General features: G+C 29.8%; 1 protein-coding gene across 1 annotated transcript in view; it reads left to right on the top strand.

Annotated features, from left to right (window-relative positions):
• The window catches only part of FANCI (Fanconi anemia complementation group I), a 95645-nt gene that overhangs the window by 66289 nt on the left and 3923 nt on the right, over positions 1-25433 (top strand). The window contains exons 18-24 of the mRNA XM_075367130.1: positions 2591-2784; positions 9291-9464; positions 13146-13329; positions 14818-15034; positions 18070-18142; positions 21715-21855; positions 24280-24375. Coding sequence (XP_075223245.1) covers positions 2591-2784; positions 9291-9464; positions 13146-13329; positions 14818-15034; positions 18070-18142; positions 21715-21855; positions 24280-24375 — 1079 coding nt within the window. The remainder of the gene's footprint in view (positions 1-2590; positions 2785-9290; positions 9465-13145; positions 13330-14817; positions 15035-18069; positions 18143-21714; positions 21856-24279; positions 24376-25433) is intronic.

Below are 25433 nucleotides of genomic sequence, written 5' to 3'. Positions count from 1 at the left end.
TTAAATCTTTTATTTAAGCAGTTCACCTGTGGCAGCCATTTTTGTTTGGCTGTGCACACCTATTTTTGTAATTGTAAGGGTTTATGGAAAAAATCATAACTAAAAAACTGTTGGCCCTGGAAGACTGAAACAAAAAGCAATTTATTCATATTTTCTCGAGGTTAATCATGCGTTCACTGGTTTCTTCTTCTTTCTATGAGAAATTTTGACTCGCTAAATAAGTACTCCAAGGAGGTTTCTTGTCTTCTTGGCACTTCAATATTTTTTACTGTAGTTGAAATAGATTTGTTCGAATCATTGAACTACAGTGTTCATGTTATAACAGGTGCTTGAAGACATTTCCAGTTGTTAGGAAAATTCATGTTGCAACATGCTCATTTGTGATTGTTGCATCATTTAGCTTTGCAGTTACAGACTAGATAATCTGAAATTAGTAAGTGACTTGTTCACATCTTTACCAAGTGTCTTAAATTTCACCCTGTGTTTGAAAGTGTTTATTAAATAAAAAAGTTTTACTTATTAACATTATATGTAAATTTTAAAATCAGTTAAATTCTTACATTATTTTCAAGTAATGTCAAATAAAACAATGGAAGAATAATGTTCCATAGGAATTTATGTGAATGAAGAGTGTCATAAAATAGTGTGTGGTACAGTGCCAAAACAACTCATTAAAATTTGAAAATTTAGTAATGAAAACTGCTGTGAAAGAGTTGTTGGTACTAAAGCTACCACAAGTATGTTCTTGTGCCAGGAGGCCTGTAAGATATTACGTTACCTCAGACTCCAAGGACTGTGAAGACCATCCTGTCAAATACTGTACCACTTTCACTTACGGAAAAAACTCTACTGCTTGTGTGTATGACAATCAGTGGTGGACAGGAGAAGTAGTAGATATTAGCCTCGAACATGATGATGTGCAGGTTCATTTTTTCCACCCAGCTGGACCACTTACATCATTTTAAAAGCCTCAACAAGACAGTGTGGGTATCGATCTGCAAAGTCCTGAGAAAGTTGACATCAGTTGAACTAACTGACGGTCGAAAAATAATAAATTTTCATTGCTACAAAAACAGACTATTTCATTGAAGAATAATTTAAATTTTACTACAATTTATTTTTTTCTTTGGTAGTGTTTAAAAAATAAACCAATATAAAAATAAAAATGAATTCTTGAAAAAAGATGTAGGCTACTCATTGAAATCTCAGTTTGGGTAAGTTTTACAAGCATTTTTGAATCAAAACTGTATTAGGTTACTGGTTAACCTATAACCAGGTTAAATTATCATTAAATTACGACCTATCATTAATAATTTAAAAAAAGCTATTTTAGAAATATTGAGAATGTCAACTTCAACCATAGGGACTAAATATAAAAAATGTTAAGTGCAAAGAAGAGATGAAATCCCCTTATAGCACTTATTTAGTGAGTCAAAATGGTATCACTTTTAACAGATTTTTTATGATTTTTGAGAGGTTGTAACTTTTTTATTAGTACAACACATAAGAAACTTTTTTATTTGCTATAAACGTTTACAAAAACATTGCAAGTTGTGCAAATTTGAGATTTTATCATCAGCTCCATCAGAGTTATGCGAAGCCAAAATATGAATTTTAAAAAAAATTAGTTTTCAAAAATTCATAAAAATTTAGGGGTAAGTTTATCACCATTAATATTATTTATTGTAAAACTACTAACATACTCATTTACCTAAATATAAAAAAATAATCAAATTATGTTAGCCATCTCTGCCTCTTGAGAAAAATGATCAAAAGTGAAATTTCACCCATTTTTCATGTTCAACTTTATTGGTAATTTCTCATAAAAAGAAGGGTGATAGGTAAGCAAACCACTGGAACAATCTTTTACTTTGGAAAAATATGATTAAATTGCTTTTTGTTTCATCCTTCCAGGACCAATATTATTATTATTAATATTATTATTTATTAGTTACGATTTTTTCTGTAAACCCTTACAATCATAAAAATAGGTGTGTGCACCATAACAAAAAATGACCACTACAGGTAAATGCTTAAATAAAAGATTTAAAAAAAATAGTTTTAAGGTTCTGAAACATAAAGGAAATAAGTGGGTAAGTTTCAATTTTTATTTTAAATGTCAAGCAACCAGCTTATGTTTTTTTGGGACACTTCACTTCAAATGGATTGACCCTTATATAAATTAGGTAAGAATGTACATTCATTCTTAGAAAACTATTAAGTAGATAAAATTAAAATGTCACAGTATTCATGATTAAGACTGTTACATCATGATAGATGTCTGCCATATGAAGAAAGACTTTTGGTGGTGGAAAGGTATTGAAAGATGGGTATCATAGAGAGAAATGGAAGAGGACATTACAGCTCATCATTTACCCCAAACCAGCATATTCAAAGAAAATTGTTGTAATTTCTTTGTTAACAAAGATATATTAACCTTTAATTACATTGAGGTGAAGTCAAGAATAATCCAGATATATTCTCATTTCATTGTACGTGATGGTTAATTTACGTCTTCATTTTGTTAAACAAATGTCTATGTATATATATCAATTATGTGGTCTGATTATATTTTTAATTTCTGCTACAGATAATTTGAAAATTGAGTCTGGCTTAACTAAACAGTTGAAGCCTGTAGTAACAAAACTTCAAACAATACTAGAAGATGTAGTTACAGATACTGACACAGTTGAATTGTATCTTAAAAGAGAGTGTGCAGCAGTTGTCAGTTGTTTTGCTACTGTCAGTCTACAGTTACCTGTTGATCAAAGCTACACTACATTGGTATTATTTTATTTTATTTTTTACATAAACTTTAAACATTCCACAGTCTCCATTACAATAATAGTTGATAAGGGTTCTTTTAAATTATTTTCTGAATTTTCATCATTACAAAATTTTTACGTATGACCTGTTCAGCACTTAAAACATTTACGACCACCATTTTGAACTATTTAAAATAATTTAATACAAAACAGTGGATTACATTCCTTAAAATCTAAGTTTGACAATATTTGGATTTTCTCAGGGCGTAGTATTCTGGAAAATTAATGTGAAGGATATAATTTCAGTGGCCAAAGCCAGAATTTGATAGGTTTGTTGCAAGCAGTAACAAACTTTACAGATTTTTTTTCCTCTTGATTATGAGGTGATATTACTTAAAAAGAAGGTATTTTATTGATTTTTTTTATAGCTGTATATTTTTCTAAAGTATCAGATCAGGTTAAATTTGAGCACTATAGTCCGGCTAACAAAATTAGACACCTCAGTTTAAGATGTTCCAATCTTTTATTTGTGAGATATAAAATGTATATCAGATTAAAGCATGTTTATTACTATTTTATTAGGAATTTATTTAAACAGTAAAAATATTACTTACATTTAAAGAGAAACATGAGAAAATAGTTTTTAATTTTTTTTAATGTATAAGTGTATGGTTAATATATGTTCACACTGTGTATTTATATCTACTCTCATCAAATTTCAAATTGTTTTAGTGATTATCTTGTTAATAGCCCTTATAAAAAGCATTACTCTCCAGTTATTGTCAGAAACTATAAAGTTTAGAAGGTTGGTTGAAAAGTGGTGAATGAAATTAAAGGAAACAGAAATCTATTAAAAACTTTATTCAAAAGCGCTTTCTTAATTGTATCAGGATAAGTGATAAAAACATTTGGAACTACTTTATATCTTTATAATAATATAAAATGATTTTAATTCCTTTGTAAATAATCATTTCTGTTAAATATATTTAATGTAACTACACTTTAGTATAAACATAAGTCTACTACATTGTATACTGATTATATATAATACCTACTGCACAATCGTATTCGGTCAGTATGCTCATAGAAAACTCTTAATGAAATGATAAACTATTACTAAATCCAAAATATTTGTTATTCTAAACAATAGTTTATTATTGTCTTAGACTGTTGATGTTTTTTTTTGTTTTTTTTAATAGTGGGTATTTTATGCAATACAGAGTCCTTTATTCTTTATTTCATATGAAAAATCTTAACAATACATATGAAAATTTTAAAAATATCGTTAATAATTTTGTATACATTCATTTTTTTTTTTTTTTAATTTTTGGTTGCCAAACTATTTTTTACCAATCTTAAAAAATCATTAATTAATTATAACTGGAGATGGAGATATGATTTTTTTTTAAAGGTTGCTCATCACCAAAATAGTCGCTGAAATGTCATAAAATTTGATGAGAGTAAAGATAAAAATCCTTATTTTATTATATATTAACAACATTTTTACAGAGTTGTTTTATTGAAGTTGTAGAGTACAGAAATTACATTTATGGAAAAGGCTTAAAAAGTGATTTTGCATGTTTTCTTTAAATGCAAATGACAAATTTCTTGCACTTAAAAAAATGAGTTCTTAAAAAGTCATGAGAAAAAGATTAGAATGTAATTTGGTATGTATTTATCCTTTTTGGTTTTAAAATTAACCACAATTTATAAATTTACTTATAACTTATGTATTGTAATTATATACATTATTTATATAACTCATTTGTTAGCCAAACTATAGTGATTAATGCCCATTTGCAATTTAGATAACCTTTTATACAGCTCCCAATATTGAGTTAAGATTACACAATCTTAACATGGATATCAACTTTTACAGATGTTTTCAAAATATTAAATACTCAGAACAATCAAAATATTTTCAGAGATACCTATTTTGGTGGTAGTAAAGTTGGACATTAGTTTTAGTAATGGTTCTTGTAAAATATTTTACTTAGCCAAAAGTAAACAAATATTTTTACAAATACCTGTTATATTGTATTTGTGGGTAATTGAAATATTCCAATGATATTAAAACATTTGAAAATGTATCCTTGTTTTCATATAAACAGCAAATAAGAAAATGGCTTTTTGAGTTAGAATGATATGAAATAAACCAAACTATTCAATCCATCTACTGGTATATAGGTAAATTCATGATTAATATTCTATTGTTAGCTATCATCCAGGGACTTCTAGTAATGGCAGTTAATAATATTTATTAAGGTGCTGTTCGTTTATATAAATTTTGTTAAGCATTATCTACAAATGCACTGTTAAAATCATAAGAAAATGTTCATCTTACAATTTAATAATTTTTTAATAAAATTTTCATTTTACTGTGGACTTTAGTGTCATTGTTTACATTTTGAATTATAATTGCTTTATTGATCCATTTTTATATATTGTGATTATCATTGTTATCATTTCTTTATCATGAATAAATTTTTAATTATTCTTAACTTTTTACTGTTAAGTAATATATAGGTGTATCACAAGTTCTCCCAGGACTGTCATAATCTATTCTACTCATGAAAATAATGGAAAGAGTTTATATAAATATATCTCCTAAAATGCTTTGTTTGCGAGTTATGGTTAGTAACAGATTTCACTCAGATTTCAGCTACACCAGTGAAATGAGGTCATAAAAATTTTTAGGATGTTAATTAAGGGGTAGAATTAGTGATTTCTTATTGTTTGTAACCTGAAAAATCGAATGAAATAGGTCTCAGGGCCATGTCTGCAGTAATTTTTAGAAATCGGGGGTAAAAACTAATAAATTGGAGTAAAAAACCCTGTTTTGTTTGTTGGACGTACAATAATTTTTTTTAAATGGGTGATACTTATATAGAATTTTTAAACAAAACTTGTAGAGAATTTAATTCTAAACAAATTAGTTAAGGTAAGTTGAATAAAACAAAGAAAAGTTGGAAAAATTTGAATTTTATTTAGAAACAGTACGTTAGACCAAACTGCATTATACTGTTTCTGAATAGCTTCAACAACAGTATAATGCACTATCGTCAAAGCCACGAAGTTTTAAAAGTAGCATAGCTCTTTAAAACATTGTGGCAGCCCTTAAAAGGGCTGTTTGAAATTTTTAGAGTGACGGCCCTGATCAGGGCCGTTTGAGCACTTTGTGAGATAGCCCTGAGAAGGGCTGTTGGGTCCAAAAGCTGGTCTCTGGCTATATCGGCTCAATTGTAGTTGGGGAGTTGTAGCTCACCTATTGGAATCAGACCAAGCTTCCTCTCCCCAGAGCCCTGGTGTGTCAGGTCAGTATTGGTTGTCTTTCGCCGAGGCAGTTCTCTTCGAGCTGTTTCATGCTGGGCCGGCTCCTACTGATGATCCCATGGAACAGCCTGCTAGCCAGGGCACTTGAAGCTCAGTAAGCTGGGGCGGAAAGGTAGCACCCGTGCCTAGTGGCTCCCTTGGTAGGCCAGTCAGGCGTGCTACTCCTGTGAGGATGTTGGAATCCACAGAGAGGTCCCACAATGAGATGGCCAGGGAACTTCTTTTCATCTTCTTCTCCAGGCGAGAAGAAGATGAAAGAAGAAAATATTCAATTCATTGCTGACCAACGCAACGAATTGAATATTCACTCTGCTGTTTGCTATTTTATAGCAGCCTGCTAGTAATGGGGGCACAGCATCACTTTGGTGGGAGAGTTGCACATGGTCAGCTACCTTGATAGGAGTTGTGCTTGTGCAGGCGTGTCTGTAAACTGTACTACTACTGACATCTGAGCATGTAGCCTGTGCTCACCGATAAGAAGTTCAGATGTATTTGGCAACAATACATACCATTTTGTAAGAAATGTTAAAAAAATGAGTCTTCAATTTTCAACACATTTCTTAGCACTCTACTGTACTGCTTTTGTTGATTTTATTAGTTCTTCAGGTCTGTTCTTAGATTGCTCAGCCATAATGCAGACAGTTAATATCTTACAAGAATGTATTTTTGTTCTGTATACAATATTTTTCATCATTCCCAGATGTAAAAATGTAAAGTGTTAGATCAGGCGATCTTGGTGGTCAGGAATGTGGACCTCCGTGACCGATCCATTTCTCAGGGAAACGACAATTTAAGTGAGTGGAAAAGGCACAAGAGAAGTTGGGAGGTACGCTATCGTGCTGAAAATATACTTTGTGTGTCAGCGCTGAAGTATCTTCTTCAGGCAGCTGCAGCAGTTCTTTTTGAAGAAACTGCATAGACCTCAGCATTTAAGTAGTCTCGTAATATGAGTGGTCCAAACAGCTGATTGTGAAGAAGGCTGTACCATACATTGACACTAAATCAGTGTTGAAAATTGCCTTCCACATTTTCTTGAGGATTTACTTCTCGTGTATGCTCATCGGGTAAGTTGATGCCATTTCAAGTAAAATTTGCCTTCTCAGTAAACAAAACATAGTTGTAGATATGTATTCCACCAGTTGCAGAACTCCAAGCAAAGTAGACCATGTTGTGGGTATAGATGTTGGAACTAACTGTTTATAAGTATAAAATTTGTTTTATATAAGTGTCCTCCAAACCATCAAACGCAAAACTGATCCACAGAGTTTTCTTGTTCCACAAACTTTTCAGAGTAGTCTTGTACTATTACCTGGATTGCAGTAAACTGCATCGTTAATAGTTTCATCAATAATTGATTCGTATTGGACAGATCATTCATAGCTGGTACAAATACTAGGTACCAGCACAATCTTCAGGACCTGTATCCTAAAGATTGTGAAAAGTCGCGCTAATTTTTTGGAAACTGGAATCCTGTGATTTGGAAAACAGATTTATATTCCATTGCAGCTGCTACAGCATTACCATTTCACAAACCCAAAATGAATACCATATCAGCATATTCCTTTGTTGCAAACAAGTTGTTCATGGCAAACCGATTATATTCAAATTAAAATTCACAGAAAAACTTTGCCAACAACAGGACAGTTCACAGTACCTGATATGCTTAATGTACCTTAGAGATATGCTTAATGTACAGTATTATTTTTGTTGTTCAGTATTCTTGATATTTTATTGCCAACTTTGAAATAATAATTTTTCAAATCTATTTTATTTCTGTCATAATAAAAAAAATTATTATCTAAGTAATTTTTATTTTACGATTGTTGTGTAATTTCCACTTTTTTTAAATATTTTGTTTTTACATAATTTTCACATCACCAAAAAAAATTGGCTTTTGTTTACATTAAATAAATACTTTTCTTATTAATGTAACATACTGTTTCTAAATAAAATTCAAATTTTTCTAACTTTCTTTGTTTTATTCAACTTTTTCTATTTTGTTCAGAATAAAATTGTCTTAAGTTTTGTTTAAAAGTTTTTTGTGTTTATTAATAGCATTTAACAAAATGGGTGTTTACCCATTTAACAAAGTTATTGTACATCAAACATAAAAAACAGGGTTTTTTACCTGAATTTATTGGTTTTCACTTCAGATTTCTCAAAATCTATTGCAGATATAGTTCTGGGACTTATTTTATTAGATTTTTCAGATTAAAAATCATAAGAAATCACTAAATCTGCCCAATAATTTTAGTACTACCTCATTTCGCCAGGATAGTTGAAATCTTAGCAAAATCTTTCACTAGCCATAACTCGCAAACAAAGCATTTTAGGATATATGTTTATATGATTTGTTTTTCAATTTTCACCTATAGAAAATGTTATGAAAGTCCAGGAGAACTTTGTGATACACTCTGTATATATTGTGACTGCCCATTACCAGGTTAGCCTTTGCAAAAAAAACTTTCTATAAAAATGAACTAAACATTAATTTTGAATAATTACATTTGTTATCATAATTATTAATTAGTTTCAGTCTATTTTATTTATTCATTTCTTAAGTGATCATGGAAATAAACAAATTGAATTGAATGTGTTCAAAACAATTACTTGTAACAGTTTTTAGAATAAAATACAAACAACTTCTGATTGAGAAAGTAAGAAGTATCATTTTGTGCAATTCTTATTGAAATGTAAATTCAGATTAAGAGTAGTCTACAACGTTAAAACTCCCAACTTAGATTGACTGCGTGATCTACAATACTTGCATGGAAATAAATGATATGAAGTTTGACCTCAAGAATAACAGAGGTATTAATGAACCTCATATCAGTTAAATACCTCATTCTATAAATAAAATTTGAGATTGGGGATAACAGATTAATTTTCAAAGTAACAATTTTAATACATTTGAAATCCTAAAAGGCAGATATTGGTTCCCTACCATTATTCTACAATAAATTGTTGCATCATTTTTTATTAAGTATGTTTTCCAATATCCAATTCCTCTTTATTACTGACATTTTAAAACCTTCTTGTTGGATTTTTTGTTTTTGGTAGTCCAGTGTTACCTGTAATTTAGTCATAAAATTATTTATTAGAAACAAAGATTTCTAACAGAATAATTTATTTGTTTGTAAAAATGAGCAGTTTTATTATACAGTTTCTTCTTAGTTTGTTATGTGTTTTTAGGTAACAGATTATTTGTTTGAATTTGCACAGAAGAAAAACATACCATTTGCACCTGTTACTAAAGCATATATTGCTCACATGTTGGTTATGTTATTACGTTGTAAAACTGAAGTTACTTGCCTTAGCAGTATGGCTGTTCAGATTTGTGGAATTATTGGAACACATGATGATAGTGTTAGTATTAGTTATTTTTGTTATATAAACTATTAAAATATTTACAAATTGTATCTTCTGTAAGTTCACTACAGTTATGCAAAAAATAGTTAAAAAATATTTAGTTACAATATGTTAACATTATTAAAAAATAATATTTTTTATTTGCATGATTGAAAGTATAAATTACCAAAGGTTATTAATGGGTATAAATTTTTTTATTAATACTCATATCATCTTCTACTAATTAAATACTGTATGGTTGTATGTCTTTAATTACCCTATTAGATGTACCCTATTATGTATTATACTGTACCCTATTAGATGGAGAAAAAAAATTCAGCCATTTAAGTATTGAATGCTTATTATATGGAAGTTAGTATAATTAATAATCACAAACACTGATTAACTGCACTGTATGTAAAAATGTATTTTCTACAACTTTTTTTAACGACAACTGAAGACAGTTCTGAGCTGCTCTTTATTGATTCAAAATGCTGGAAATTTCAGATTTACATTTTGTTAAGTACTTTAAAATTGTTTTTATTTAGTTATTTTTAATCACAGTATTACTAGATTTACAGTATCACAGTATTACTAGGTAATCATCAAATCCAGACTGACCTAAGAGGGTGATTAAATATTTTCCATTACATAAAAGATAATTAAGTAATTATAGCAAAATTTGAATACACTCAGTTTGAAAACAGGCATTATCATGAAAAACTATACCAGAGTTCCCAATATGTCTTGATTTTTTTTTTTGAATAGCTCTTTTAAACATGTTTAATGATGTACAATTTACGTCTGAATTGATTGTGGTGTCATGTTCAATGAAAGTAACCAATAAGACTTCTCTTTTATTCTAAAAGAAAGTTGCCGTGATTTTCTTAACCAAAAAAATTAACCAATGCTTTTTCTTGTTTTACTGATTAATGAATATGGTTTCATTAATATTGATTGATTTGTTGTCTCTAAATCTATGAATAAAAAAATCCAAGACTGATTACTTACATATTCTAAAACGCATCACCTTCAATGTTATACAACTCAAGAAAGGTTGTTGCTGACCCCATTCATTGTATTTTATGTTATGAAAAAAGTATAGGAACTCAGCATGTAAAACATTTATAATAGCCTAGCATGATTAACCCAGCAGGTTGGTCTAGTGGTGAACATATCTTCCCACATCAGCTGATTTGGAAGTCGAGAGTTCCAGCATTCAAGTCATAGTAGAGGTAGTCACTTTTATACGGATTTGATACTAGATTGTGGATACTGGTGTTCTTTGGTGGTTAGGTTTCAATTAACCACACATCCCAGGAATGGTTGAACTGAGACTGTAGAAGACTACACTTCATTTACACTCATACATATCATCCTCTGAAGTAATACCTGAATGGTAATTCCTGGAGGTTAAACAAGAAAAAGAAGCCTAGCATGATAGTGATCACTTTAAGAAGAAGTGAGTTAGAGATCTGGAAAAATGAATCAAAAAGCTCTGAACTGGTGAATCACTGGTTATTTTTAACCATAGTGTTAATCGTTTGAACCAGTTCATCATTCCCAAGTTATTCAAATTCCTCAATCTTCATCATGTCCACTCATTTTGAAATATCACTTACCCTCACTTTACATTATCTCCTTAAACTTTATGAAGCTGACAGTGGGTCTTAATTGCCTTGCAGTTTCAGACTGAAGAATCTTATTATTGAATATACTTCACAGTTGACAGGTTTCTTGATAGCTCTTTTTAACAGGTGTTATTTACAAGTAACAGCATAGAGATGTGGAGATATATGAAGAACAAAGTATATTTACTGCTGGAACCCTTATTTGTGGATAATAAATTTACTTCATGACTATCAGTTAGTAACAGAACAAGCAGTAAAGAAATTCTAAATATATGTTTGTCAAAATTAACTTTCATTCAGTGTAAAACCACAACTATCATTTGTTTCATGAAAGTGTGCAGCAAACCAAAACATAACAGTATAACGATTCTAATTTTATTTAATTTAGCAAAATCCATCTCAGAGAAAAAGAACAGTTCTTTTTAATTTTATCACAAAGATGAAGTAAAGGTAAATTGTTATTCAAAAATTAGAAATTTGTGATAAAATGATATATTTATCTTAAAAATAAAATTTTTAAGAAACTATGTTACTGTTATATTAAAATTTCATCCAGTAAAACAGAAAAAAATATGTGTTGTCTCAATGTATTTCTTCAATATCCAATAGCTGCTGTCTGTTGAACTATTATCATCGTTCCTCAAATTTATCATAACATCTTCAATAATATTTTCGTACAAAATGTCCTCTTCCCATGTTTTTTATTCTTTAATTACACGTTGAATACAATTTTTCAAAACATTTGCATTAACTGTATTAATAGCCTTCTATAAATAAATTTTTTTTACATCACATTAACTTAAATATTGTGTTATTATTCCAATGCAGCCATAAAATTGTCACTATTTATTTTATCGTGATACTTTTGGGAAGATCTGAATTTATATACCCATAAATTATCATTCAAAAACATTTTCATTTCCTACATGTATTCCTATTTATTGTTTACCTTTTCCAGTCAAGATTTTCACCTCAATTAACAAACCTTTCATAAAAGTGTCTTGTGCTTTTTATTTCTTTATCCACTCATTCCCTTTCTATATATGTCCCACATTAACCCAAGTTTCATTTAGATAATAGTTTTCTTACCCTCTTCACGAAATTACTTCATTTCTCTTAAATATTCTCTATGCCATAAAATAATACTTTTGCATCAATCAATAAAGAATTACTTTTTTTGGACATGAAACAAAAGTTCATTTAATCTACTTCTAGAAAGATTTTTCTGTTCAGAATCGGTATTCAAGGCAGTTAATATTTTGTTCAAATTAGGAAGCTTGTTATTGAAAAAAAAAATGGAAACTTTTTTCTGATAACGGTTTTAGTAAACTCATCCAACTTTTCAGTTCTTGCATGCTTTCAGATCTTTTTAGGGCTAACTTGTTTACCATCAATTTTGTGTTTACTACATTAAAAATTATTCTTTAACTAACGCATGTTATATTACTTGCTTTCTGATCAATGTCTCTGATTGCATTTTCAGGTTATCTTATCTTAAGGTTTTATATACATGGCTGATTTTTTTTTCGTAGCTACTTAAGGGGTTCCCCGGTTTCTGTTTCACAACAGAATCGCTCATTTTTAAAGATTAGCACAAAAACACAGAGTAAATTAAAATTAATAAAAATAACTCTGAATAAAACTTATAAAAATGAACAGTAAAACTCTTATTATACCATATAGAGTAATACGATAACACAGAAAACTTTTATTAGATGTACAACTTAACTGTATTATTATGGTTGGAATATTAAGTGTTAATCAGTTGTATTATTTATTGTTTATTATATTAATAAGCAGATATCTGCTTTCATATCAGGAAATTCAAGTCTGACAAAATTTATAAGATATACATGGTGCTTGTTAACTAAATTTAGGAGTTTAATGTTTTAGAGAATGTTTTCCATTTTTGCACACACTTCTTTCTTTGCTTTGAATAAGCCTTGAAAAAAAAGTTATTTATTTAATTGTCAAGAAATTAGCTGACATGACATGATAAACTGTAGTTTTAGATTGCAAAAAATTGATAGATCTTCTGTACTTTACATTTTTTAAATTCTTTTTACAGAGAGAACCTGAGGAATGTCAGTTGAACCTGTCTATATTGAATGAGGCATCTGTTTTTAATGCCCTTCCACTGTTATGTAGTTCAGTGATAAACATGCTTGAAAGTGTAAAATGGCTGTTAGCTCGTCTTCGATCAGAAATTGCTGTACAGGATTTTCCAGCATCTCTAGATAGCCCAACTTCAAGTGCGTGGATACAAAACTTTTTTTATGATTTTTTTTTTGTTGATTTACTGAGAAAAAACTAATATATTTTAATTTGATCTAGAAATGGTTTCGCTAAGACTGCAAGTGACTAAATGTTGAACTGTAATATTGTACATGTAGCCTGAAGTGAGGCAATATAATATTGATGTAGGAAAATACTTATAATATGCATATGAGTATATAAAGTAAAACTTGTTTTTAGTGATATTAGTTTTAATTATTTCTGATTACAACAATATGTTGTAACCTATCAAAAGCCTATAAGAACATTGTTAAAATTTTATGCCTAATTATATCGGCTGTTAAATATAATAACACTTTTTAACCAAATTACTAATTTGGATACCTCTATTTACATCTAGCCATCATCTTCCTGAAGAACATGCCCTGCTCTCTACATTTAGGCTGTCAGTCCCTAGGAAGGGAATTATTAATGCGTTAAGAAAGCTATAGCCAAATAACAAGCAATTCTTATTTTATAATAATACAGTATGTATTAATATAATGTAATCATTATTTAAAATATATAAATAGACAGGGGTACTTCTTTTATATATCTAGCTGAATGCTCTAATTTACTGCACTATTTAGTTTTGCACACACACACACACACACAAATATACAGGGTTTCAATAAAGGCCTAACCAAAATTTTCATAATGTATATTTGAACTATTTTTTACAGCATGACATTCAAACTCAAGAACATTTTTATTATTTATGTTAATATCTTGATAGATGTTGAAAATGGTTTCACTGCGCCTTCACTAGTAAGAGATTAATTTAGAAACAGTATTAATAATTATGAAAAAGAAATAAAATATTTGGAAAATACACAATTTATTAATTCAGAAATTAAAATAAACTGCTTAACAAGCAACAGCCATCTGATAATAAATCTTACAATTTAACAGAACTGTTATTTTGAAATAACAAAAAGAAGACACTACTACTATTACTACATCAAAACCATATTGGGCTGTCAAGACAGCAAGAAACATTAATATTCATAACTGACTGTATGAAAAAATGAAATTTTAACCTCATTTTATATGTATGAGAATTTACCTGCTTTATTATTTATTTAATGATTTTGTTTTCTGAATGTAAAACTACTCATAAGTGCTCTGATATACCCTTACTTTTTATTAAATTGTTTATGAATTCTACTAATACTGAAGTTAAGGTACCCATACCTTATTTCATCCTTCATTGTTCTTAATAACATCATCTATTCTCAATGAATATTGTGTATGCAAACAATATATGGTATTTTTTTTACCTTCTGAAGGATGAATGATTCATATAAAAGATATGGTAAAAGAATCTGCTTCCTTTTCTAAATGTACATATGATGATATGAATCATTATAAACATGAAACAACTCTAACCATCCCCACAATTTCCACTTAATTTTTGTGTATTATTTATTTTCATAGAATTATTGCTCGTTTTTCTTTAATTTTAGGTAGGAACAGTCGTAAAAGAAAAGAACGTGAAATAGTGCAGCAAACTGGATTGTGTGTTAATATCGCCCAAACAGTTATTATGATGGCAATACCATCAGGACCATGCACAGAAACAGTATTTCAAATGCTATCACGTGTATTTATGACACTTACTGATATTACCAAATATTTTACTGCCTGTTCTACACAACAAAATCCTGTTTTTCAAGAAGCCAGGTATGTATTTTGCGACTTAATGGGTAAAATAATCTATTTTAAAAATTTCTTATTAATATTTATTTGTGATGTTTTTTTTTTCTACTATATTAGTGATTGCATATATAAGTCCTCATTTAACTTCTTTTTTTTGTTACATTTTAAAAAAAATTTAATTGAACTAGATTTTCATATTAGGAAACTCGTAGTTTTGGTAGATTAAGTGTTTTATTATAATCTTGTGCAAATTTCAGTGTACAAGATATTTTTTTTAAAATTAAACAATTGTTAAATTAGTTGAAATGGATCCTACTTTTTAAGGTTTTTTTCTTTATTAATTACTATCTTTATTATACAGTTAGATTTTAAACTATAGACAAGATTTTGTTTAGCTATTTGTTTTTATTTATTTTTTTAAATTATGATTGTGTTGCCTGATTGATTTTTTAAAGTTTATTTTACTTCTTAATCATGCTAGAAGTAATGTCTGTTATGCCTTCTCTGTGCACATGATATAATAATGAAACATGTGGAACTTTAAATTGATGCATAGTTATCGATTTATGTCTGAAGTAAACAGAATGGTTTTTATCAAGGACTTCGTACATTTATTTTGGTGTTATTCTTTTATCTGGTTTTGTATGAATCATTATATAACACATTATTATGTATGAGTGATAATTGGATTACTTATCCTATTCCATAACTTTAAACCTAGGGACTATTTGATGATGTTTAGATCTTGTATACCAGATAGTCGTGATATCGAGGAAGTTTAAACAAGAAACCTCTACAATTATACATATTACTGTTGAATCTCTCTGTTCAAGCAAAAACAGCTCAAATTATTTTGTATGAAACATTGTCATTTGAAATTTCTCAGATCAGCCAATGATTTTCCATTACCAAACTGTGCACATTGTCAATGGCATTAGGATTTCAACTTGTTAATTCTTCAGTATGATGGTGATTTTCAGCTAAAGTTGGGCCATTTTGAAAACACTTACACCATTCTTTAATTTGTGTTGCCCCCACAACTTTTCTCCAAAAGCCTGCTTAGTTTTATAAGTTGTTTAACTTTGGGTACCACTGTATTTGATAAAATTTGATGCAGTAACATTGTTGAACATGTTCCATCATTATCCTCAAAATAAAAATGTAATCAGCATCTGTTACACTAACAAAGATATAAGGACTGCTGTTCAACAACAATTGATGTTCTTCATGAGTTCTCTAAGGATTAGTGCTGCACTAATTACAAAACCTGCTTCACCAACCATTCTTCTTCCTCCAGTATACAATTTTGGCCTATCATTAACACATGTGACTCCCTTCAGCAAAGGAAGTGCACTACACTCTCCAATAACTAGGGTTCCATCGGACACATATCTGCTAAACCAAAAGACACTAGCATTGAAAGACCTTCAGTGGATGGACTGAATGGGCATTGGACCAGGAGAAAGCTACAATTACCTTGCTAGTCTCCCAAGGATAAGCCAAGTAATGATGTTCAAATTGATCTGTAAGGATCAGAACACAAACTACAATTCTGTTCACAAACATATAACTGCCATTAAACAAACAAAAGACTGTCCAATATTATGAATGAATCCTATATTTCACAGATGATTCCACAGAAAGGATTACAATTATTTGGTTGCTTTACACTGTCACAGTTACAACTGATGATAGAGTTATGGTGTTCAATGTACTTTCATTCCCTTTATAAACTGAGTGTAAATGTTACTTGACAATATGAAGTGAATTTCAGAGAATTTGCAGTGCTGATGTGAAATAGTATATTTAACTCTGTAAACATAAAAATACTTCACTTTTCACTTGTCCATACCATCTGTGTCGTTCATGGCCACACCAGTAATGTACATACTGCATTGTTGTCTGTAAATTGTCACATTGTAGTATATTTGATTACATGTGAGTTATTTTGTTATAAAATGAATAGGAAAATCGATGTTGCCGCTAACTTTGAAATACGTGGAGTCATACGCTTTTAAACCATCAAAACGTTAAGCTGGCTGAAATTCATAGACAATTTGTTGCTGTGTACAGTGATAATATAATGAATGGAAGAAGCATTTAAAAATGGAATGAAAGGTTTAGAAATAACAGAATTAATGTGCATGATGAAGTACATTCGCGAAGGCCCTCGATAATCACCGAGGACTTGTTGAAATGTGTAGATGATGAAATCAGAAAAGATCATCGACCAATGATTTCCGACCTGACCCTTCTTTTTCCTGATGTTTCAAGAGTTGTTATTGGTCACATTGTTCATGACCATTTAGGCTTCAGCAAGGTTTGTGCGTGTTGGGTGCCGCACGTCTTAACAATATGTTAGAAAAAATCCAAATGGGATCTGCTTTGGAATTTTTGTTGCACTATATAGAAAAAGGTAAAGAGTTCTTTTACTCAATTGTTACCAGCGTTATAAACATGGATTTCATATTACAGACCAGATAGAAATTGGCAGTCAAGTAAATGGCATCATCCTCAATCACTAACCAGACCAATTTGTGGATGCAAACTGATGGCCACAGACTTTGGGGGTCAGTGTGGCATACTGCTGATTGATTTTATGTCATGTGGAATGACTATAAATGCAGAAGCCTACTACGAAACTCTACATAAGTTATGTCACACCATTCAAAATTGGCAATGTGGGCGGCTGACTGACAGCATATAGCTGCTGTTTTTGTAAATAATTTTAATCACAAACTGTCAGTTGATTGAACGGTTAATGTTACTTTCAACTAATTTCCTGTTCAGTAGTGATACTTCAGACTTAGGTACATACACCAATTTTACCATTGCAGTTGCTAACAACTGCACTTGATTTTTAAAAAAATATATATATATATTTTTATATATAATTATAATTTTAATTATATAATTTTTATATATAAATATATATATATTTTTTTTTTTTTTTTTTTTTTTTATTAAATCTAGTATTAATTTTTATTATAAATTTTTTTTTAATAATCTGTTGTAAGTAATTTTTTCTGAATTAAATTCAGTGAAGGTTTTCTTTTCAGGTTTTCAAGGCTTGTAAAGCTGTCTAGTTTCCATTTTGCAGCTGAAATTCCAGATTTTATATTACATGTTGAGGTCTGTTTTAGTTATTACTGTTTCATAGAGTCTTAAGTTCTAATTGAACTGATAAAGTTTATTTTGTTTACTAATGTTTTTACAAATATAAAATTTAACTTTGAAGATTTCTAATCTGTAATTTTAAGTGAATTTACATACATATTAAATTTTCTTTGTTACAAATTTGATAGGGGCTGTAATATTTCTCCATTAAAAAGAAATTTTCTTAAAGGAAGAATGAATTGTTAAGTTTTAAAGATTGATATATACTTTTTTATACTTATGCACTTCTTTTTACTCCTGAAAAACTATTCTAATGTATAAAAAATAAATTAGGCTGAATTAAGTAATAAGTGTAAAATGTAGAAATCTATACCTACCATAATATTTTCAAACAACAATTTTTCAAAAAGATATTGAACACTTACACTAATTGTTTAAAAACACTTTTAATTTACATACAATATTTAAAAAAAAAGACTTGTTAAATTTTAATGAAACTTTATAAAAATGTTTATTTAAGAACTAATGTTGTTTGAAAAATCTATAAATTTTAATTTTTCTCGTTTATTGTAGTTTTATAAATCATTACGTTTTTGAATGTACGAAAATTGTAATTGTTGATTGCTTGAAGTTGGCTTGTTCTTAATTGTTGTGTTTTGTTAGTAATTATATATTATAATAATAATAAAATTTATTCTACCTGTTTTTATAAAATGATTAATTTTTAATTAACTTAACAAATGTTAGTGGATTACATTTTTTATTATATTTTTTATATATATATCCAAATGATAGTCTCATTGTTGTCAAACATAATGTAAGACCAATTTAATATTCTTGTTTCATGCTATTAAGTGTCCATTGTAGTTTATAAGAACACTCTAGATACTGTTTGTCTGATATAACCCCTGAAGTAAAAATGAGAAGTCATGAGGTCTGGCAATTATAACTTTTGCCCCACCCTTCCTACCTAGGGCTGTAGAAATGACATATCCATAAACTCATTGTTATTCTAATGCATTGAAGTATTATATTAAATGTGACATTTGACCTCAAATTTAGGGTACTGCATATAATTTCATTATTATATGACGTTACCATGTTATATATATGATGTTGTACATATGTTATTATATGACGTTAAAAAAAATATATATTTATATGTAGGTCTACAATTTATAAGATGGATACATTCACTTAAGTTGGATGTCACATTCATATTCGATTAAGGCAGTGATTATTTGTTAGCCAGTATCCTGATCTTATATTGAACATGATCGTATATATGAAATGTAACCACATCATTATCTTCTTTTTTTTTGTTCACCATTGGTGGAGTTTTAAGGCCTAGTACTAGTACTATAGCACAATTCTTCTGTCAGAATATTTTTTGCCTCTAATAAGCTGATAGCTAATTTGCTAATAGCAATTATTTTTCATGTGCATGGAGGACAACATAGCTCACATTCACACCATATCTTAAGCTGAATGTATCCCCTGGGTGATACAAAATGAGCAATAACTCTGGCATACGACACTCTAGTATGAAGAAAAAAGAACCTATTTTTGGAGATAAAAATCTGCAAACAATGCTAAAAGGTATGCAGGTGGCTTTGCACCAAAGAAAATGAGAGAAATAAAATAAATTACGACAAAAACATTGACATCATTCTAGTCAGTGAAGCCAGTGTTGCAGAAAAAATGCCCAGTACTCTAGACCAGCTCTATAAACGCTTTAGGCTAAACAAGGACTATATATATTTTATAAAGCTCAGCAGATACCAAGGTATCTGCTGCTATCTGTTAGTACCCAGGGAAACCGGCACTTACCTAAGAGCTGCAGGCCTATAGCATTGCTATCAGTGACATATAAATTACTAGAAAGGCTTATCTACAACAGAATCTGTCACAGAATATTTGATATACTGATTGAACAAGCAGGCTTTAGGCCAAAACAAAGTTGCACCGACCAAGTTCTCTCGCTCACAATGTACATTTAAGCAAGGTTCTAAAGAATTCTTAAAACCTCTGCTGCATTCATTGATTTATCAGCCGCTTACGACACTGTCTGGAGAGAAGGCATGATTTGTAAGGTCCTCCGTGTAACCCCATGCAAATTAACAGCTCGCCTCCTTAATAACATGTTGAACAACATAATGTTCCAAGTTATCATGGGATGTGATATAAGCTCACCAAGGAAACTCAAGAATGGCCTGCCACAAGGGTCGGTGCTTGCGCCTCTCCTTTTCATCGTCTATGTTGCAGACATGCCAGAGACAAGATCTGAAAAGCATGGCTACGCCGATGACTGGGTACTAACAACAAAATGTATATCATATGAAGAGTCGGAGGAGGTCCTGATGGCCGACCTGGAGAAACTGGAAAGGTACTTCCGAAGATGGCGCCTCCAACCAAATGCTAGTAAAACAGAAGTGTCATGTTTCCATCTATGTGGCTTTTTTACAACAAGACACCAAAATACCTAGGCGTGACAGTTGATAGAACGCTTTCATTTAAGGAGCACCTAATGAAAACTGCAGAGAAATTGAAAACTAAAAACCACATTATACATAAGCTCTGTGGAACAGCGTGGGTAGCATCGGCTTCCACTTTGCGCACATCAGCTCTGAATCTCGTCTTCTCGGCTGCAGAATTTTGTGCTCCGTGTGGCTTAACAGCCCGTATGTTCATAGAATTGATGCTCAATTTAACAACACTATGAGAATGATTGCTGGGATTATCAGGTCTACTTCTGTGAAATGGCTCCCAGTAGTGAGCCACATACCATCCCCAAATCTGCGCTGTATGAACACTTACAAGAGAGTACAAGAAGATTATGGACTATCGAAACCTACCAATACATGAGAACATTGAGGTTGCCTTGAATCTAGAAAGCCATCTATCAAATCAGCAATTGTTGCCGCAGAGGAAGGATTCAACCTAACTGACACCTGGCATCAAGAATGCACCACTAAGTAGAATAACCAAATTCCATGTATTACTCAAAAGCCACCGGGTTTTGACTTGCCACGTAAGACATGGTCAACGTTAAACAGAATACGAACTCAGCATGGTAGGTGCGCCTATTTCCTGTATAAATGGGGTAAAACACTGACGCCCCTTTGTTAGTGTGGTGAAAATCAAACTGTTAAACACGTCATAGAAGTTTGCCCTAGGACAGCTTATGAAGGGACTCTTGAAGATTTCATGATGGCGACTCCAGAATCATAGCTTATATTAATTTGTTAAATGCTTGTTTATAATTTTTTACTGTAATTGGTGTTGTGCCTTGGTGTCATACGGTAAATAAAATAATATAAGGATATTAAAATAATGTTCCAAAGTTAAATTTAAGTATTCATCTCAGTTTGCCTCTGTAACATATTTCACGTTAAATAAAAACTTTTAAAGAGTACTTGTACTTCTTAGTTTAAATTAATATTGGGATCATATATGATCTCAAATAAAAAGAAGAATTACATTTGTCATTAAGATATTTACATAGAGAGGAAATGTGAAAAATAACTACAATGTAATTTTTCTGTTTAATTTTTTTATTGCAACTTTTTTTTTTACTATTTCTTTAGCAATCTACCATTAAAGATGGAGAAGAGAAACGAGAAAATGCAATACGTCTTGCAAAAAAACAATCGCTGTTTATTCCTAGACTTACTGGTGATTTGGAAACCTTTACTAAATGTGTTACATTGCTCAGCAATAAATGCAAGGTTAGTAATAAAATAATTAAAGTTGAATTGATTGATTTGAAATAGTAATTAGTAATAATAATAATAAGTTAATTAACTGTTAAAAGTTACTGTTACTAAATGTGTAGAGCTATATATATATCTATGAACTCTTCTTGCATACTTTCAAAGTGTAGTATGTTGTTAGATTATTCTATTTATTTATTTCATGTTCATAAATCCAATTGATGCTTGTTGGAAATGAATATCTCAACAGCCTTGCACTACCAGGATTTATATCACATAAATAGCGAAAAACCAACACTTCTGAAAAATTTTAAAGTATTTATCTCATCCAAGAAAAAAATTACTACAAATTTATTAGCAGAAGGAGCATACAATATATTTTTTGTTTTAATTCCACTAGAAATTAGTTTTACGAAACTTGCCCCATTAAAATTTTGACAGTGTGCATATTCAAGAAGTTATATATCATTATGTTTTGTTTTAGTCATCAGTTATTTGACTCATTTGGAGCTATTCATCTTTCTTTTTTTTTATCTAAGCCTACCTTGGTAATCTCAACGTAATCTCATCTTAATCCTTGGTTATTTATTTTATACATTCCAGTAGTTATCTTTCTTTAATTTTTTTTTATCCTCAATACTTTCTTCTGTTATTAAAATAGTCTAATTAATTAAGACTAATTAATTAATTAAATATTATTAATAAGAAGTCTTATTAAGTGGGCAACCATTCTAGTTTGTGTTTTTGTAAGATTCTGCTACAAATTTCTCTGTTCTTTGATCATCTCAAGACCTTTTTATTTCACACTTTATCAACCCACTTACTTCTGTGTATTCTTTTGTAATGCCATTTTTCAGTGCGCTCTGCTCTTTCATTTCTACTTTTCCTATTTTATCGTTTTGCTACTATAAAGCACTAAACTCCACAGAAGTATTTTTAGAATCTTTCTAATTCTTAGATCCATGTTTGATATTAGCAGATGTCTTTTGTTTATGAAAGCTATCATTCCTTGTGTCAGCTTTCGTTTGATGTCTGGTTTATATCATTCATCCTGTTTAATTTTACGGCCTAAACAAAAAAAAACTTGTAAAATAACTATACACCTTCCAAACCAGAAATCCTTCTAGTATACAAATAAAGAACAACCATTTAACTGAACAGCTAAATAATAACTTTTAAATTATGAAATTTTATAATAATATTTCATTATAATCTTTGATTTATTCTTATTTATTTTCAAATTGAATTTCTCCTAGCTATAAATCTATGTCACTGTGAATATTTCTTACAACTCATTGTTAGGTTTTGCCAAAAAAAAAAAAAAACTAATCAGTAAATCTCAAAATATCCTTGTTGTTATATTAGTCGAACGTATCCTTTGTTTCCTATACTGCTTTTATTTATGAGCTGAAAAGTAATGGCAGCAAATTTCATTCTTGTCTCATTTCTTTCTAAATCTGAGTTTGTTCTTTATCTTCTCTTTTCACTGCTACCTGTTTATTGTACAGATTGTGTTCAATCTCATGATTGTCTTCTTTCTCTATATTTCAGGTCAGCTTTTCTCAAAAATTTGCTCCTCTGTATATTATCAAACTTTTTTAAGTGTGTAAACATCAGGCATGTTTTATTCTTAAGCTGCCTATAAAAATTACTCTGTAGACCACATTGGATTCCCTTGCACCTGTCTCTTTCTGGTAAAGAATTGATATCTTTCACCTACTTCACCATACACAACATTTTATGTTACCACTTCGTCTTTATAAGCCTGTAAACTATTTTAATGATTGTTTTCAATGCATGTGATGTGATTTAAGTGTTTTACATTTAAATTAAATAATTACAATTATGTTCATGGGAAAAATTTCTAAATACTTTTAGAAACACTTTAAGAAAAACCTCCTGAAAAGGTGCAGTGTTTTCTGTTTTTTAGTACTATTTAGTAAACTGTTGTGAACTTTTTTACCAATTTTTTTTAAGACCATTCACAAACTGTGTGAACTTCTTTAAAGGGAAGGACAAAAAAAATGGTTACCATTTTGTGTAGAGTAGATGTAGTTATCTCACCAAATTCCACCAAGAGATAATATTAGAAACATAACTGGCTAACTTTAACAAGTACAAATGGGACTGGAGTTTTACGTGCATAAGGCTACTGATTTAATAGAAATATGTAGTTTTCTATCATTTTTACAACTCTTCAATATTCTCTTTCTCCCACATCTTTCAAAGTTCTCTGCATTTATACATATAAAAATATTATTACAGTATAATAAAGTACACACTGAAGCTAATACCTAAAAAAAACATTATTTTATAACTATTTTTAATACTGTAATAATGATATTTTCATATCAAACTTAGTTTCATTATGTTTGTTTCAGAATATTTATAAAAGAGATTTTTACTGTCTAAAACAAATAATTTTTTACAATTTTTTAGGATCCACAGCTGGCAAGCAGTGTGAAATTGACTACTACAAGAGATTTCAGAGTTAATGTGCAAAAAATTGAAGAAATTATGAATCGAAATAATAATGTAAGCTCTTAAATTGATATTATTATTAACTATAAAGTTATTGGCTTTGGTAGCTGTTGGTACAAAAATCAATTCTAAAATATGTATCAAACTAATAATATATTTTTAGTTACTCGTAAAATAAATTAGTGTTAGGATTTTTTCTTTTACAATTGAAAACAGTTGGTTCAACAATATGATTTTTGAGTTATTTTTTGTTTTTGCATGACTTTGACTGTAAAAATTGTATGCTTTTTTGAAAAAAGAAGAGAAACTTAGTTTCAGACTTTATACTAGAATATTAACAACTGAAAAATTAAATCCAGTAACTTGTTAGTTTTAAATTAAAAGTTGTCACAAAAAAATGCTCATGCAACCCAAAGTTGCATGCACTGTACACACAGTCTTTCATTTTCAGTGCAAAAAGTAAAATTGCAATAAAACAAAAACTATGTGATTTTTTTTTTTAAGCTTATAAAATTGCCTAAAAAACAATATCATTTATATGGCCTCCATGACTTAGGTTGACATAGCCAAGTACGTCAACAAAATTTTGCATGACTTTTGCACAGATCAGCTTGAATTCCACTAATAACGTGTCAGATATATGTTTTCACTCATTAATGGTGTTATGCTATAAAATTGTGACTGACTTAACTTAACCCCAGAGAAAAGAATCTAAGGGAGTCAAATCACATGATACTGGTGACCGTTTGATATTACCATTTCATTAAATTATCGAATCACCAAACTTCTGATGCAATAACTAAATTGTTTCAACAACTGTAGTATGTAGCACCTTCCTGTTCAATCCACATCTCATTCAAATCAAAATTTTCAAACAAAAAATCATGAATCATACATAGCTTAATAGTATTCTCCATTTACTGTAGCAACATCTCCTTGCTCACTTTTCGAAACTGATGGCTGAATGATGCCACCAGTCCATATCTATATCAAACAGTGATTTTTTTCAGATGCAATTGTTGCTGTTGAATCATTTGTAGATTGGAATCAAACAAAATATGTCATTTTTGCTTGTTTAAAGCAATAATACCAAAAATGATCTTCAGCTGAAA

This window comes from Lycorma delicatula, chromosome 5 (genome assembly GCF_047948215.1).
Source record: "Lycorma delicatula isolate Av1 chromosome 5, ASM4794821v1, whole genome shotgun sequence".
Taxonomy (NCBI): domain Eukaryota; kingdom Metazoa; phylum Arthropoda; class Insecta; order Hemiptera; family Fulgoridae; genus Lycorma; species Lycorma delicatula.
This window is presented reverse-complemented; position numbering and strand designations above follow the sequence as displayed.